The 14,486-nt window shown below is 35.8% G+C and overlaps 1 protein-coding gene across 2 annotated transcripts in view; it reads left to right on the top strand.

Moving 5' to 3' along the window:
- Window positions 1–14,486, top strand: part of LOC149827942 (digalactosyldiacylglycerol synthase 2, chloroplastic-like) — a 66,862-nt gene that overhangs the window by 23,506 nt on the left and 28,870 nt on the right. For both annotated transcript variants that reach the window (XM_090019738.1, XM_090019739.1), the window contains exons 2-3: window positions 314–709; window positions 10,635–10,901. In XM_090019738.1, coding sequence (XP_089875864.1) covers window positions 428–709; window positions 10,635–10,901 — 549 coding nt within the window. In that variant the 5' untranslated portion in view covers window positions 314–427. The remainder of the gene's footprint in view (window positions 1–313; window positions 710–10,634; window positions 10,902–14,486) is intronic.

Below are 14,486 nucleotides of genomic sequence, written 5' to 3'. Positions count from 1 at the left end.
GTCCTTGTTTATGTATGTTATTGTGTTCTTGTAAGCCCATAAGAGGCACCCATGATTTATTTAGAGCGAAAGGTTGAACAAGGAGAATAGCTCACCAGCTATTCTTTATTTAGCATTAAGTTTTTTATTTGAATTCATTGTTGTCTTATGCAAATGTAACAGGTGTTCATTCATGTCTGACTTTTTAATCGATGTCTGACTTTTTAATAGATTTTGTTTCCAAATAAAGAATTTGGACTCGAGTTTTATTCTTGCTTTGGTTTCTGAAGAATCAACTGCTTACTTTGACTTTTCTGTTCTGTGCTTGCACCAGTAACTATACTACTTTCATTGCTGGGGGTTGGAGCAAGTGAGTCAACAAAAGCTGTCACAAACACTGCCAAACTTCAAATGCTTGGTTTTTTCATTTGCTCTCTTAGATGACTTGATGGAGAAAAAACAGCATATAGCCATTTTTACAACTGCAAGTCTTCCATGGATGACTGGAACTGCAGTTAATCCTTTATTCCGTGCTGCTTATCTTGCAAAGGATGGACAAGGAGAAGTTACTCTGCTGATCCCTTGGCTATCTAAACAAGATCAAGAACTGGTTTATCCAAATAATATCACTTTCAACTCTCCAATAGAGCAAGAAACTTATGTCCACCGATGGCTTGAAGAGAGAACTGGTTTTACATCAGGATTTGAAATATGCTTCTACCCTGGGAAAGTAAGTTATTCCTTTTGGTCTTTCTGTCTTCAAATAATAATTCCATTTACCATGCCATGGATTGAGAAATGACTTTAGTTGGATGCAAAAAGGTGGGCCATAGATATGATTTTGGTTCTTGCAATATCAAGGTTGTTTTCTTCTCAATTTATTTCAATTCTAATGTGCACCATTAGGAACATAATTGATGAAACATGGCATACCATTCATCTAGTAGCCCTATTTCTTGATTTTTTCTTATGAATCAGCTATTTTATATATTTATCTGTATGAGGTTTATTTTTAAGTAATTGACTTGTTTCTTTCTTCTAGCTTTCTTTACAGTGTCAAATTTTGGAAATGGTTTTAGAAGATTATGTTTTCCATGAGCTTAGATGTTTAGGGCATGCCACTTTCTCAGGTTACTTGAGATAGTTCAACCAAAGCCCCACTTTCTCAAGTTCAGTCTGACTTGAGATTTAGATTCTCAGGATTCCGAATCTCCTTGAAAAAGTAAACTACCTGGTTCCTTGAGAATGTGAGTCACGGATCTGACATTCAGGCTCATTCTCTGGGTTCCAGCTCTCAGCTAGGGATGCAAATGGGTCAGAGCTCTGGCCAGTTTTGAACTGGATCCAACCCATATTGTTGAATCCCGATAATATAGATCTGAATCCATCTTGGATTCAGAATAAATGTGGCTGGGTCTAGCCATCCAGGTCAAAACAGGTCTTACCTGACCTGTTTTACCATTTCATGTGAAAATCAAGACATTTGATGCATTTTCAGTAGATCCAGTTCTACAAAGCATCAGATGATATTTGGATCCAAAGCTCTACTATGAGATGTGTCAGATCTGGATCCAAAACCAGTCATTCTGTGAATTTCAGATCCAATGTTTGGTCAAGCATGAGACGACCCAATGAACAATCTGTTTGCTTCCGTACTCAGCATTTTTTAGGGAATCACACTCATATATTATGTATTATGTGTGTGCATGTGTGTATATGTATGTATATATTAGCCAGAAGAATGTATTTTATTTTTTGAAAGTGCTGAGAAGAATGTTGGAGCTTGCAAACAAAAGAATGTGAATCACATACTTGTGATTTAGCTTCACAGATCGACGAAGCAAACATGTAAAAGTTGTGCCCCAAGAACTTTCTCAAGGGCACAAATTTCTAACCTGATTCAGATTCTTGCTTTGGAAACATGCCTCTAGAGTGGAGCATCTTAGAAATAAGAGTAGCTGAAAACTGCTTACGAACATTAGATTATAGCATAACCAATTGACCACTGTTTCTGTTTTGGACAAATCAGCAGACTTGATTGTTTTAAAAATTACCATAAAAAACTTACTTTTTGCATAATGTTATTGCTTATGTAGTAAATTAATTTAGTTCACAGTTTTGATTTGCATGCAAAAAGTTCATTGTTGAAAATTTAAAATTTAACATTGCATGCCCCTTGCCTTATATTGAAATAACAATTGGATCATTTAATACTTGGTTGACTTGTCTCATCTAAGCTAAATGACAATGAATCTGTATTTTTCCCAATGCCAAGGTTCGCTTAATTGCATTTCTTGACAACAGAGATCTCAACATTCAGAAAAATGTTTGATGCAAAAAACTTAATGATTGGCATTATTGTAATTGACATACATTCCATCAAATTTGTAAGAACATGAGCTCCTTCAAAGATGTTCACTAAATCACCAACAATGGACACTCAAATGAGTTCCACTAAAAATACGAAAATGAACACTCAAAAGAACCACAATAAGGGTTCATACACAAATACCCACTACATGGGTTTAAAAAACAATAGTTTTATTGATTGTAATCCACACTAAATTGATATGTTGAGTGGGGGCAATGCCCTATATTTATACACAAAAGAAAGGGGGGAATAGAGAGTCGTTGGGCTCCCAACGACTCTCTTTGTATTGACTAGTCAATACTTTGACTAGTTCAATAAAAACCAAACAAACTAAAAAAGTTTAAAAATAAAAAAACCTAATTACTATACATGTTATGCATTTTTATTTTTAACACTCCCCCTCAAACTTACGGTTGGATAACCGGAAATTTGTCCAAGAGAAAGTGAAATCTAGGAGCTGCGAGAGGTTTGGTGAAGAAATCTGCCAATTGATATTCTGAAGTAACATAGGAAAGATCAATAGTGCCTTGTAGGAATTCCTCTCGTACATAGTGACAATCTATCTCAATGTGTTTGGTTCGTTTGTGGAAGGTCCGGTTGTTAGTAATGTAAATTGAGCTTTTGTTGTCACATCATAGTTGTGATGCTCCTTTACTCTGAACACCCATGTCATCCAACAATCTCCTTAGATAGACCACTTTCATAGTGGTTGTAGCTATGACTCTGTACTTTGCTTCAGTTGATGAGAGAGAGACTTTTTGTTGCTTCTTGCACCTCTAAGAAATCAATGATTTACATAAAAATACACAGAAACCAGTAGACGAGTGTCAGTTATTTGGATCTCCTTCCCAGTCAGCATCAATATAAGTAATTAAATCTAAGGAGGAAAAAGCAGACAAGAAAAGTCATCGAAAAACATAAGTTTTAATGTATCTAATAATGCGCAAAACAACTTCCATATGAACAGTGGTAGGAGCATGCTGAAATTGACTTGTTGTATGAACTACATGCACAATGTCAGGTCCATAATTGAGAGATATGACAGTGTCCCGACAAGTTGTCTGTAAGGTATTGGATTTTTAAGTGGTTCTCCATCATCAATCTTTATTTTGACATTGACAACTTCGGGAGTGTCGTCCTTCTTCTCATATGAGATACCAGATCTATCAACAATATCTAGAGCAAACTTAGATTGAGTCAGCAAATAACCTCTAGAAGAATAAGCCCCTTCTATACCAAGATTTTTTTTTAAAATCCCAAATCAGGCATTTTAAAATATGTTTTGAGAAACCTTTTAATGTTTTCAACTCCCTGTTTATCACTTCCTGTGATAATCATATCGTCTATGTAGAGGAGAAGGATAATAATACCTGTTAAAATGTAAAACTGTACATATATGTATATATAATAATATTATATTATTATATATATATATAAATACATTTTTAATTTCTTTCTTTTCTGTATTTTTTTTTCCTTTATTTTTATTTTTTGTCTTTATGTCATCTAGTTCAGTTTGAACTAGAATGACTGTTGCTAGTCAAGTCCTGTCCAGACTTGACTAGCAATAGAGCTGTTGGACTGTGCCCAACAGCTCTATTGAGTCCTCTTTCAGCTGTGTATATAAAGGGGTGCAGCCCCTCTTGTATTTTACTCCAATGCTTCTTAAGCAATTGGTTTTTCATATCAATAAAGAATACATTTTTATTTTTATTTTGTTTTCAGTTATACCCTTTTTAAGGGTTATGCTTTAGTGTCATTCTTGACACTTGCTCTTGTTAATCAAAGCTCGTGTTTCGAAGATCCCCATTTCATTTCATGGTATCAAAGCCGCGGAAGTACTAAATCTTGAGGAAAAGCTGCCTCGGTTTCCGTGCCCGTTTGCAAAAGTGTTCGCCACTTGAAGAGAAGTGTTTTATCACTTCATTAGAGAAGATTTCACATCTTGTTGTATTGTTTTTTTTTTCTTTCTTTCTCATTTTCCTTCTTGTTTCTCTTCTATCCCTATTCTTTCTCTGCTTGTAATCGATGGATGACAATGATAAAGTCACCATCATGCCTATGAAACTAAGCGATACGAACTATGTAACATGGGCTTCAATCATGAAGCACCATATATGGGGAAAAGGCTTATGGGGGATTGTGGATGGTTCCGATTCGGAACCTAAGCTATCTCTTACTAAAAAGGAGGGAGATAAAGACGTCCCTCTATCGGAAGAAGAGAAAATCAAGGCTATTGCCTCATACGAGAAGAAATGGAAAGAATGGAGAATATCTCATGCAAAGATAATGTCATGGCTTATCAATAGCGTTGACATTAAAAAATGCTCAAGTCTTGCCAAATTTGATCATGCCGATAAGGCATGGGAATACCTTAAGAATATGTATTCCCTTAAAGATATTGCACACGTGTGCAACCTCCAAGAAAAAGTTTGAATGATGACACAAGGAGACAAAACTATTCGTGAATATTACAATGGGTTGTCCGAACTTTGGGAAGAACTTTCCCTTTTAGAACCAAAGTGGCATTGTGCCGAAGACATCGCGCTTCGTCAGAAACAACTCGATGTTGAACATTTTTACCAGTTTATCACTGGATTAAGGCCGGAATTTGAAACCACTAAATCGGCCCTACTTCACCGGGGAAAAATTCCTTCTATTGTTGAAACTATTGAAGAGTTAACAATGGAAGAAAATCGTCTCCAGAAAGGTTCTTTAAAAATTGAAGATGATTCCGTTTTAGCCGTGTCTAGACCAGGGAATCATGTTCGATCATATAGGCCTCCTCACTTTAACCGACAAAATGGTGACTATGATAAGAAGAAAGTTATTTGTCATCACTGTCATGAACCGGGACACTACAGGCCACAATGTCCCAAACTTAAGGAGCTGAGAGAAAAAAGAGCTGCAATTGCTGGATCGGAGCCTAAAGATCAGGATGCACCAGTTTCCCTGGCCCAACTAATGGAGATCCTTCAGCCTCTCATCAAAGGTGTCTCTTCCTCATCTGAAGCTTCAACCGGCGCAGCAGCCTCATCTTTTTCTGATTTAGGTAAAATTTCTTGGCTTCTTGACTCTGGTGCATCTTTTCATATGACCCCAAATAATCAAAGTCTATCCAAATGTGTTAAAAATAAAACAAGTGTGTCAAAGGTCTTTACTGCTGATGGGACTTCTCTTGAAATAGAAGGAATAGGAGATTTTGAAAAAATTTATAAAACAAAAAATTTTTTTATTCCAGAAATTAGACATGTTCCCAAATTAAATTTAAATCTTTTATCTGTATCTCAAATTTCTGATTATGGGTGTAATATTTCTTTTTCTTCTCATGGTTGTTGGGTACAGGATCGCCAGTCAGGCAAGCTGATTGGGGAAGGCCATAGAGAAGGAGGACTCTATTACATGGATTTTTTGGAAATGCCGAAGAAAGCTTTTTGTTATAATATTCAAAAAATAGAGTTGGAACTGTGGCATAAGAGACTTGGTCACCCACATATAGCCAAAATCCAACATTTTCCAAATCTAGGGAAATTTTGTAACTCTGAATCATTTGATTGTAAAGATTGTATTCTCGGCAAAATGAAAAGATTACCATTTCAGAACAAAACCTTTTTCTCTTCAAGACCACTTGAATTAATACACTCGGATGTTTGGGGTCCTGCACCAGTAATTTCTAAAGGAGGATTTGTTTACTATGTTATTTTTGTCGATGATTTCTCCCGACATACGTGGATGTACTTTCTCAAACATAAGTCTGAAGTATTTTCATACTTTCAAACTTTTCATAATATGGTTAAAAACAAATTTCAAAATGATATTACTATTTTTCGCACAGATTCAGGGGATGAGTTTTTATCCACAGATTTTCAAAATTATCTTAAATTGCATGGCATCACACATCAAAGATCTTGTCCTTATACACCTCAACAAAATGGACTGGCAGAACGAAAACATCGCCATATTATAGAAACCACTAGAACTTTATTAATAGCAAATCAAGTCCCTAAAGACTTTTGGGCAGAAGCTGCCTTAACTGCCACCTATCTCATTAATAGGATGCCATCTTCTTCGTTACAAAATATCACTCCCATTGAAAAACTTATGAACATTTCTCCAGACTACTCTAGATTAAGAATATTTGGGTGCAAATGTTTCATATTTACTGACAAAAATGATAAACTTCCCCCTCGTGCGATTCCCTGTGCCTTTTTAGGATATGCTGAAAACCAGAAAGGTTATAGATGTTTTGACTTCAAAAATAATAAACTATATGTGTCTAGAAATGTTTCCTTTCTTGAAAAGGAGAGCTTCTTTGATTTTAGAAAATTAAAAGACGTCACTGAGTACTCCTTTTTGCTAGATCTAACATCAACATCTGATGAATATGACCTTGATTGTAACTTTGATGATGATCCAAGAATTATTGATCTTAATGTTGAAAATGAAGAAGTTCATAGAGATACTAGTATTCAATATTCCAGGCGACAAGAGTCTAATACTCCATGTGCACTTGAGAAATATTCTAACATTCCAACTAGACAATCATCCCGAATCTCGAGGCCTCCAGAAAAGTTTGTATCATACGAGTCTTTCTCACCCACATATAGGGCAGTTATTGCATTAATTCACTCATATGAAGAACCATCCACATATTTTCAAGCAAAAAATGATATCAAATGGATAGAAGCCATGAAAGTTGAATTAGATGCACTTGAAAAGGCTTCTACATGGAATATTCAAGATCTTCCTCCAGGGAAGAAAACTATAGGATGTCGATGGGTTTATAAAATTAAAACCAAGAGTGATGGTACTCTTGAAAGATATAAAGCCCGTTTAGTAGCCAAAGGTTATGCCCAAGAATATGGGATTGATTATGAAGAAACCTTTGCTCCGGTGGCTCGTATGACTACTGTCCGAACCTTAATTGCCTTAGCTTCTATCAAAAAATGGTCTATTTTTCAAATGGATGTCAAAAATGTTTTTTTAAATGGAAAGCTAGTTGAAGAAGTATATATGGAACCCCCTCCTGGTCTAAGTATTCCTAAGGGTAAAGTCCTTCGCTTAGAAAAAGCTCTTTATGGACTTAAACAAGCACCAAAAGCTTGGTATGATAGGTTTAGTCGTGTTATGATTGATATTGGTTTTCAATTCTGTTTAACTGACACTGCTTTGTTTATTAAGAATTCTGATGCAGGGATCATTGTGCTTCTTCTCTATGTGGATGATATGATCATCACCGGAAGCGATAAACAGGGAGTTGAAACAATCAAAACACTTCTTAAATCTCATTTTGAAATGACTGATTTGGGCTTGTTGAGATATTTTTTAGGCATTGAAGTTGCTTATTCTCCTAGAGGATATTTATTATCTCAGACTAAATTTGCTTTTGATATTGTTTTCAGGTCTGGTATTACTGATGATAAGAAAGTTGACACTCCAGAAGTTGTTAATGTTAAAATGAAGATTGATGATGGAGAACTTCTTGCAGACCCTACTCCTTACAGACAACTTGTCGGGGCACTTTCCTATCTATCCATTACCAGACCAGATATAGCACATGCTGTTCATACAGCAAGTCAATTTCAACATGCTCCTACTTCTGTTCATATGGGAGCAGTCATGCGTATTATTAGATACATCAAGTCCTCTCTTTCACGAGGACTTTTCTTATCTTCCTCCTCTTCTCTTGATTTAATTGCATATACTGATGCTGATTGGGGAGGTGATCCCAATAACAGACACTCAACCACTGGCTTTTGTGTCTTTTTAGGGGAATCATTAATCTCGTGGAGGTGTAAAAAGCAGCAGAAGGTATCTCTCTCATCCACCGAAGCTGAATACAGAGCCATGGCAACCACGGCCATGGAAGTAGTTTGGCTCCGACGACTGCTTGCTGACATGGGTGTTGAAGCAACAAAGGCTTCACAAATGTGTTGTGACAACAAAAGTGCGATCTACATTGCCAGTAACAGAACATTCCACGAACGCACCAAACACATCGAAATGGATTGTCACTACGTCAGAGAGGAATATCTACACGGGATAATTGATCTGCCATATGTCACTTCAGAATATCAGTTAGCAGACCTCTTTACAAAGCCTCTCGCTGCTCCCCGATTTCACTTTCTCTTAGACAAACTTTCGCTCATTGTACCGTAAGTTTGAGGGGGAGTGTTAAAATGTAAAACTGTACATATATGTATATATAATAATATTATATTATTATATATATATATATAAATACATTTTTAATTTCTTTCTTTTCTGTATTTTTTTTTCCTTTATTTTTATTTTTTGTCTTTATGTCATCTAGTTCAGTTTGAACTAGAATGACTGTTGCTAGTCAAGTCCTGTCCAGACTTGACTAGCAATAGAGCTGTTGGACTGACACAGTCCAACAGCTCTAAATAGAGCTGTTGGACTGTGCCCAACAGCTCTATTGAGTCCTCTTTCAGCTGTGTATATAAAGGGGTGCAGCCCCTCTTGTATTTTACTCCAATGCTTCTTAAGCAATTGGTTTTTCATATCAATAAAGAATACATTTTTATTTTTATTTTGTTTCCAGTTATACCCTTTTTAAGGGTTATGCTTTAGTGTCATTCTTGACACTTGCTCTTGTTAATCAAAGCTCGTGTTTCGAAGATCCCCATTTCATTTCAATACCTACATAAGAAATCTTAACAAACAAAGTTGTGTCAGAACCAAATTCAAGTATAACTTAACTAAACTTGTCATACCAAGTCTTTGGTGCTTGTTTAAGACCATACATGGCCTTATCTAACCGAAGAGCTTTTCCTCTAGGAATAACTATGCCAGGTGACAGTTCTATATAAACTTCTTCAGCTAAGCTTCCATTGAGAAACATATTTTTAACATCCATGTTGTTTGTTTCAGGATTTGCTGACGGGGAAGAGGATTGGTGGAGGCTATGAGAATGCGGGTGTCTACTATCTACATCAACCACTTGGAGTTGTGTACACTGTGTCTGAGTCATCCTTCAGTTCGTATCAATGGCATATTTGTCTTGGTCATATACCGCTGTCAAAACTTCATAGACTTCATCAGATTTCACCATCTGCTTCGTTCCAGCGTGAAGCTTGTCAGTTGGGTAAACACCATAGGAGTTTTTTTCCTTTCAGCCAGAGTCCATCGAGTCAAAGAGTGTTTGAACTTCTTCATGTTGATGTATGGGGGCCTAGTAGAGTTCCCAGTAGGTCTCAGTGTCGTTATTACTTAGTCATTATTGATGATTTTTCCAGATTGTCATGGGTGTTTTTAATAAAAGACAGATTAGAAGTTCCTTCGATCCTTATGTCTCTTGTTATTGAAATAAAGACTCTGTGATTCTCTTGTCAAGATTATTCGCAGTGACAATGCTCTTGAATTCAAATCTAATGAGTTACAAAAGTTTTATAGAAATCGTGGCATCCGATCTCAAACTACTTGTGCCCATACCTCCCAACAAAATGGGGTAGCTGAAAGAAAGCATAGACATCTTCTAGATGTTGCACGCTGCAATCATGTATGCCCCCGTCATATTGAGGAGATGCCATTCTTACAGCGTGCTACCTTATTAATTGCATGCCTTCTTCGTTGGGAGAACAAATTCCCTTGAACATCCTATATCCCAACACCCCAGTTTATGAACAAAGCAAACACCCCCAAACACCTTGGGGGAAATTGGAAAAAGAGAAGCATTGTGGCTTCAGAGTTCTTTTTTAAACTATTCTTTAACTAATCCCTATTTAAAGGGATTAGGGATCAATGATACGTAAGCTCTCTCGCCCTCTAATTTTCTCTTTTCCCTCTCTCTCTCTCTCTCTTTATCTCCCTCTTACTCTTTCTTTTGTCTGTGGCTGACTGGCCGCTGGGTCTAGGTCTGGCGGCTAGGTTCAGTCTAGCCAGAATCAACACTATACATGTTATATATTTTTATTTTTAACAAAATTATCAAAAAGGTGCATGTCAATGACATATATTATACATTCTGCTTACCATTTATGTGTTTCATTAATGAGAAAAAAAGTGTGTTAATAAGTTCACTTCATGTAGCAGCATATTGATCCAATAGGGTGAGCCCATGTCTTCTAGTTTAATTTTCTTGAGATCTTTATGTGACCTTGTGCTCTTCTTTGAATTTTGTTGAATGCAACATGTATATTGTGTGGTATACACTTTTATGGTAGTTGCAGTAATATGCAATGGGAAGGTGAATTTATTTATATCTGAACATTTAGTTTTTGATGTTCTAAAATAAATTGATTGTCTCTGATATTGGGTTCAGTTTTCAAAGGACAAAAGGAGTATTCTGGCTGTTGGAGATATTACAGAGTTTGTACCTGATGAAGTGGCAGATGTTGCAATCCTTGAGGAACCTGAACATCTTACTTGGTATCATCACGGCAGGAGATGGAAAACCAAATTCCGGCGAGTGATAGGGGTTGTCCACACCAATTATCTTGAATATGTGAAGAGGGAGAAAAATGGGCGTGTGCAAGCCTTTCTTTTGAAGTACATTAACAATTGGGTTACTCATATCTACTGTCACAGGGTATGTATCTCTTTGAATTATTTGTGACATCATTTTCATTGACTGCTATTTCAATAATCTGGAAAAAAACATATCACATATATGTACCATTTTGAAAATTGATTTGTCTTGTATGTTGAACTTGAGGAAGTAGTGCATCTGCGTGATTCAACTCAGTGTAGTTATTAAGAGCAAGGAAATCTTGCAGTAGTATATGCAAGGTTTCATTAATTGATTTTATATATGGAAGTTAAAGTTTTATTTCCTAAACTCCAGGATCATCATGTTAGGGCATGTTGACAAGTCTATTTATAAGCTATGTCACATGGGTAAGGGTGCGGGTGCGGGGATGCGGCACTTCCAAAAAACCCGGGTGGGGGGTGCGGCAAAAATATAAAAAATTATATATATATATATATATAAAGTCCAAAAGTTGGATATAAATGACCCTGGGTGCGTTGACTGCACCCAGGGTCAGGTTGATTATCCAATCGAGTCCAAATCCGATTAGTCGGATTCAGTAAAGAAAATAGGATTTGATTAATAATCTGATTATGACTCTATAGACAATTTTGCACTTGAATCCAAATCCAAGTATGAAACTGGCAGATTATCCAACCTGATTATATATAAAAAAAAAATTATCCGATTAGCTAGTCATATTTGGATTCAGTATTATGTGTTTCCCATCCATTGTTGACTCCGAATTTGAATCTAATTAGGCTAGATCTAATGAAGTCATTCAATAATGTCTAGATCCGACCCAAGTTCGACCTGTTTACATCCCTAATTTCCTTCTATTCTATCTTTACCTCTTATTCGCAAATCTTCGTCCAAGCGGACGAAGAATCTCATGAGGATTATTACTCAGCTAGCATAGGAGACCTAGTACTATAACTAAAACTTGAAGTGACACCAATATATGCAACATTTTCACTTTTTCTTCATTAATGACCTATATATATATGTATATATATATAAAACAGATATAATTCAATTTTTGTTAATCAAAATAAAACATGGAATCACTCCACAATATGTTCCCCTCTTTCCAATTGCATATTAAACAAAATTGAGATAGAAAACTCTTCTAAGAAAGTTTTTTCAGGTCCACTTAAACCCAAGTATGATTGTGCTTCCATCTCTAGTCTTGACTTAAACATGGGTTTGCCAGCTATGTCCAATATGGCCTAGGTCATTTTCGTGTTCAGATGCATATTTAGAGCGATAAAAAATAGATAGCTCACATTATATCAAAACTTAGTGAAATAGAAATCCAGGTTTCTCATCTAATCGATTCTATGCAAAGCATGGTTTCTGGTGAATGGGAAATGATGAACCAAGGTTGCCAGACTAGGAAGCGAAAGTGAGAAACGATACGGGAAGCAGAAGCGAGAAGTGAGGCATTTTAAAATTTATTGGAGGTGAGAAGCGAGGAATCGATTTGAAAGCGAAACAGGAATTGAGAATGAAGCGATGTAGAAATTGAATGGGAAGCGAAACGGGAATCAAATGGGAAGTGAATAAAAAACTAACAAAAATGACTTATTAAATTTCATGTTTTTTAGTCCAAAAGTTAAGTTTTTGTCAAATCTAAAAATGATGGTTACCCATTTAGAGAAAGCATATAAGAAGTGAATGGGAAGCGTGAGAGCAAGCACGCACATAAAACATGAAAAAAAACATGAGAGAAGCATATAGAAAGCATATAAGAAAACATGGATGAAGCATGGAAGCATAGGAGAAGCGTGGGAGAATCAAGATTCCCATCAAGTTTTGGAAGCGAGGAGTATTGCGCTTTCAAAATGAGTTTTTGGGAAGCACGATTCCCACCTATCTAAGAAGCTTCCAATAACTCTATGATGAACTTCACTATATATATGGATATATAGTCACTAAAATATGAGAACTACCGTGTGAACTGCGATTTTCATGGATTTTTTGTTCTCTCTCTCTCTCTATATATATATATATAGAGAGAGAGAGAGAGAGAGAGAATTGGTGGTAGCTACCTACTACCTGCCTACTAGGCTTTTGAGGGTCTTTCCATGTTTTTCTTCATTTTGAACGCACATATGTGTTCTACATGCTTGATTTTATAGGAATTGACTCTTAGATCGTCTGATTCCAACATGCAGGTAGGTTTTGATAAGGTTTAAAAATCAATGTTCTAAGATTTTCATAAGTATTCAAGGCTTAGAAAGTCATGTTTTTTATCAAAAAAACATGATTCAAGTGTCATTTCCATGCAAATTGATCGTGTTGAACACATTTTCAGGGTTAGATTTGTGAAAGACACCCGTTCGCTTGCAGTAGGCCAAAACAGCGGTAGCCAACTACCATGACTATATATATATATAGATAGATAGATAGATAGTCACAGATAACAAAATATCATCTATATCCATCTTTCTTTTGGGAAGATGACAGGAAATGTAAGATATTGTGAGATTTTCAAAATCAGTTTTTTTGCGATATTATTGTGATATTGACACAATATTATCGCAGTAATATCGTGATATTTTCAGTCACTTTTACTCAGAGTTACCGAAAGCTTCTTAAATAGGTGGGAAGCCCACTTCGGAAGCGTGATACTCCTCGCTTTCGAAACTTTTTTAGAATCTCGATTCTCCCACGTTTCTCCTATGCGTTCCACACGCTTCATCTATTCTTCTTATGTGTTCTCTCACTCTACTTTTCATTCTTTTTTTGTATGTTTCCTCTCACGCTTCTCACTCACTTCCATGTGCTTTCTCTAAATTGGTGGTCATCATTTTTAGATTTTGTTAAAAATTTAATTCTTACACTAAAAATTCATGAAATTTAAGAATAGTCACTTTTATTTTAGTTTTTATTGGTGTTCCATTTCAATTCCCATTCAATTATTATATTGTTTTTTTTATTCCTCGCTTTCCACTTGCTATATATTTTAAAATGCATTGCTTCTCGCTTCTCGCTTCTCGCTTCCCGCTTCCGCTTCCTAGTTTGGCAACCTTGCTTTTACTTTTATATTTATTATTATTATTATTATATATATATATATATTATCATAGTCACATATATCTAAATGTCACTTATATCTATCTTTATTTTGGGTAAACGATATAAAAGGTAAAATATTGCAAAATTTTTAAAATGAGATTTATTGTGATAGTATCACGATATCTTCACGACATTATCATGGTAATTTCATGATATATTCCAATGTTGTAAGTATCGTATTGAACGATACAATACAATATATATCGTAACTATGGAAAAAATCAATATGATGATACACACTCGTATCGCGATATGAGTGTATCGTATTCATATCGAGTATCATACGATATAGCCCTGTATTGTATCATACGATATAGGTTGTATCATATGATACACCTTTAGCGCACTTTAAAAAGCGCTGAATCATTTTTTTGGGGTTTTAAAGACCTCTTGAGAGCTGACTTCTTCATTTTGTGTATCCACGCACCCCAGGAGTTGTGAGAGCGATTTAAGGGTCGATTCATGAGCAAGGGAGAGAGCTTTTATGGTTTGCTCAAGTAAGAGTGCATTTCCATCATTTTTTCACTCGAGGAAGTGGGTTAAAGCAAAAAATCTCTATTTTTT

Source organism: Nuphar pumila, chromosome 10 (genome assembly GCF_984573655.1).
Source record: "Nuphar pumila chromosome 10, dmNupPumi1.hap1.1, whole genome shotgun sequence".
Taxonomy (NCBI): domain Eukaryota; kingdom Viridiplantae; phylum Streptophyta; class Magnoliopsida; order Nymphaeales; family Nymphaeaceae; genus Nuphar; species Nuphar pumila.
Note: the sequence above shows the minus strand (reverse complement) of the source record. Positions and strands in the feature narration are given on the sequence as shown.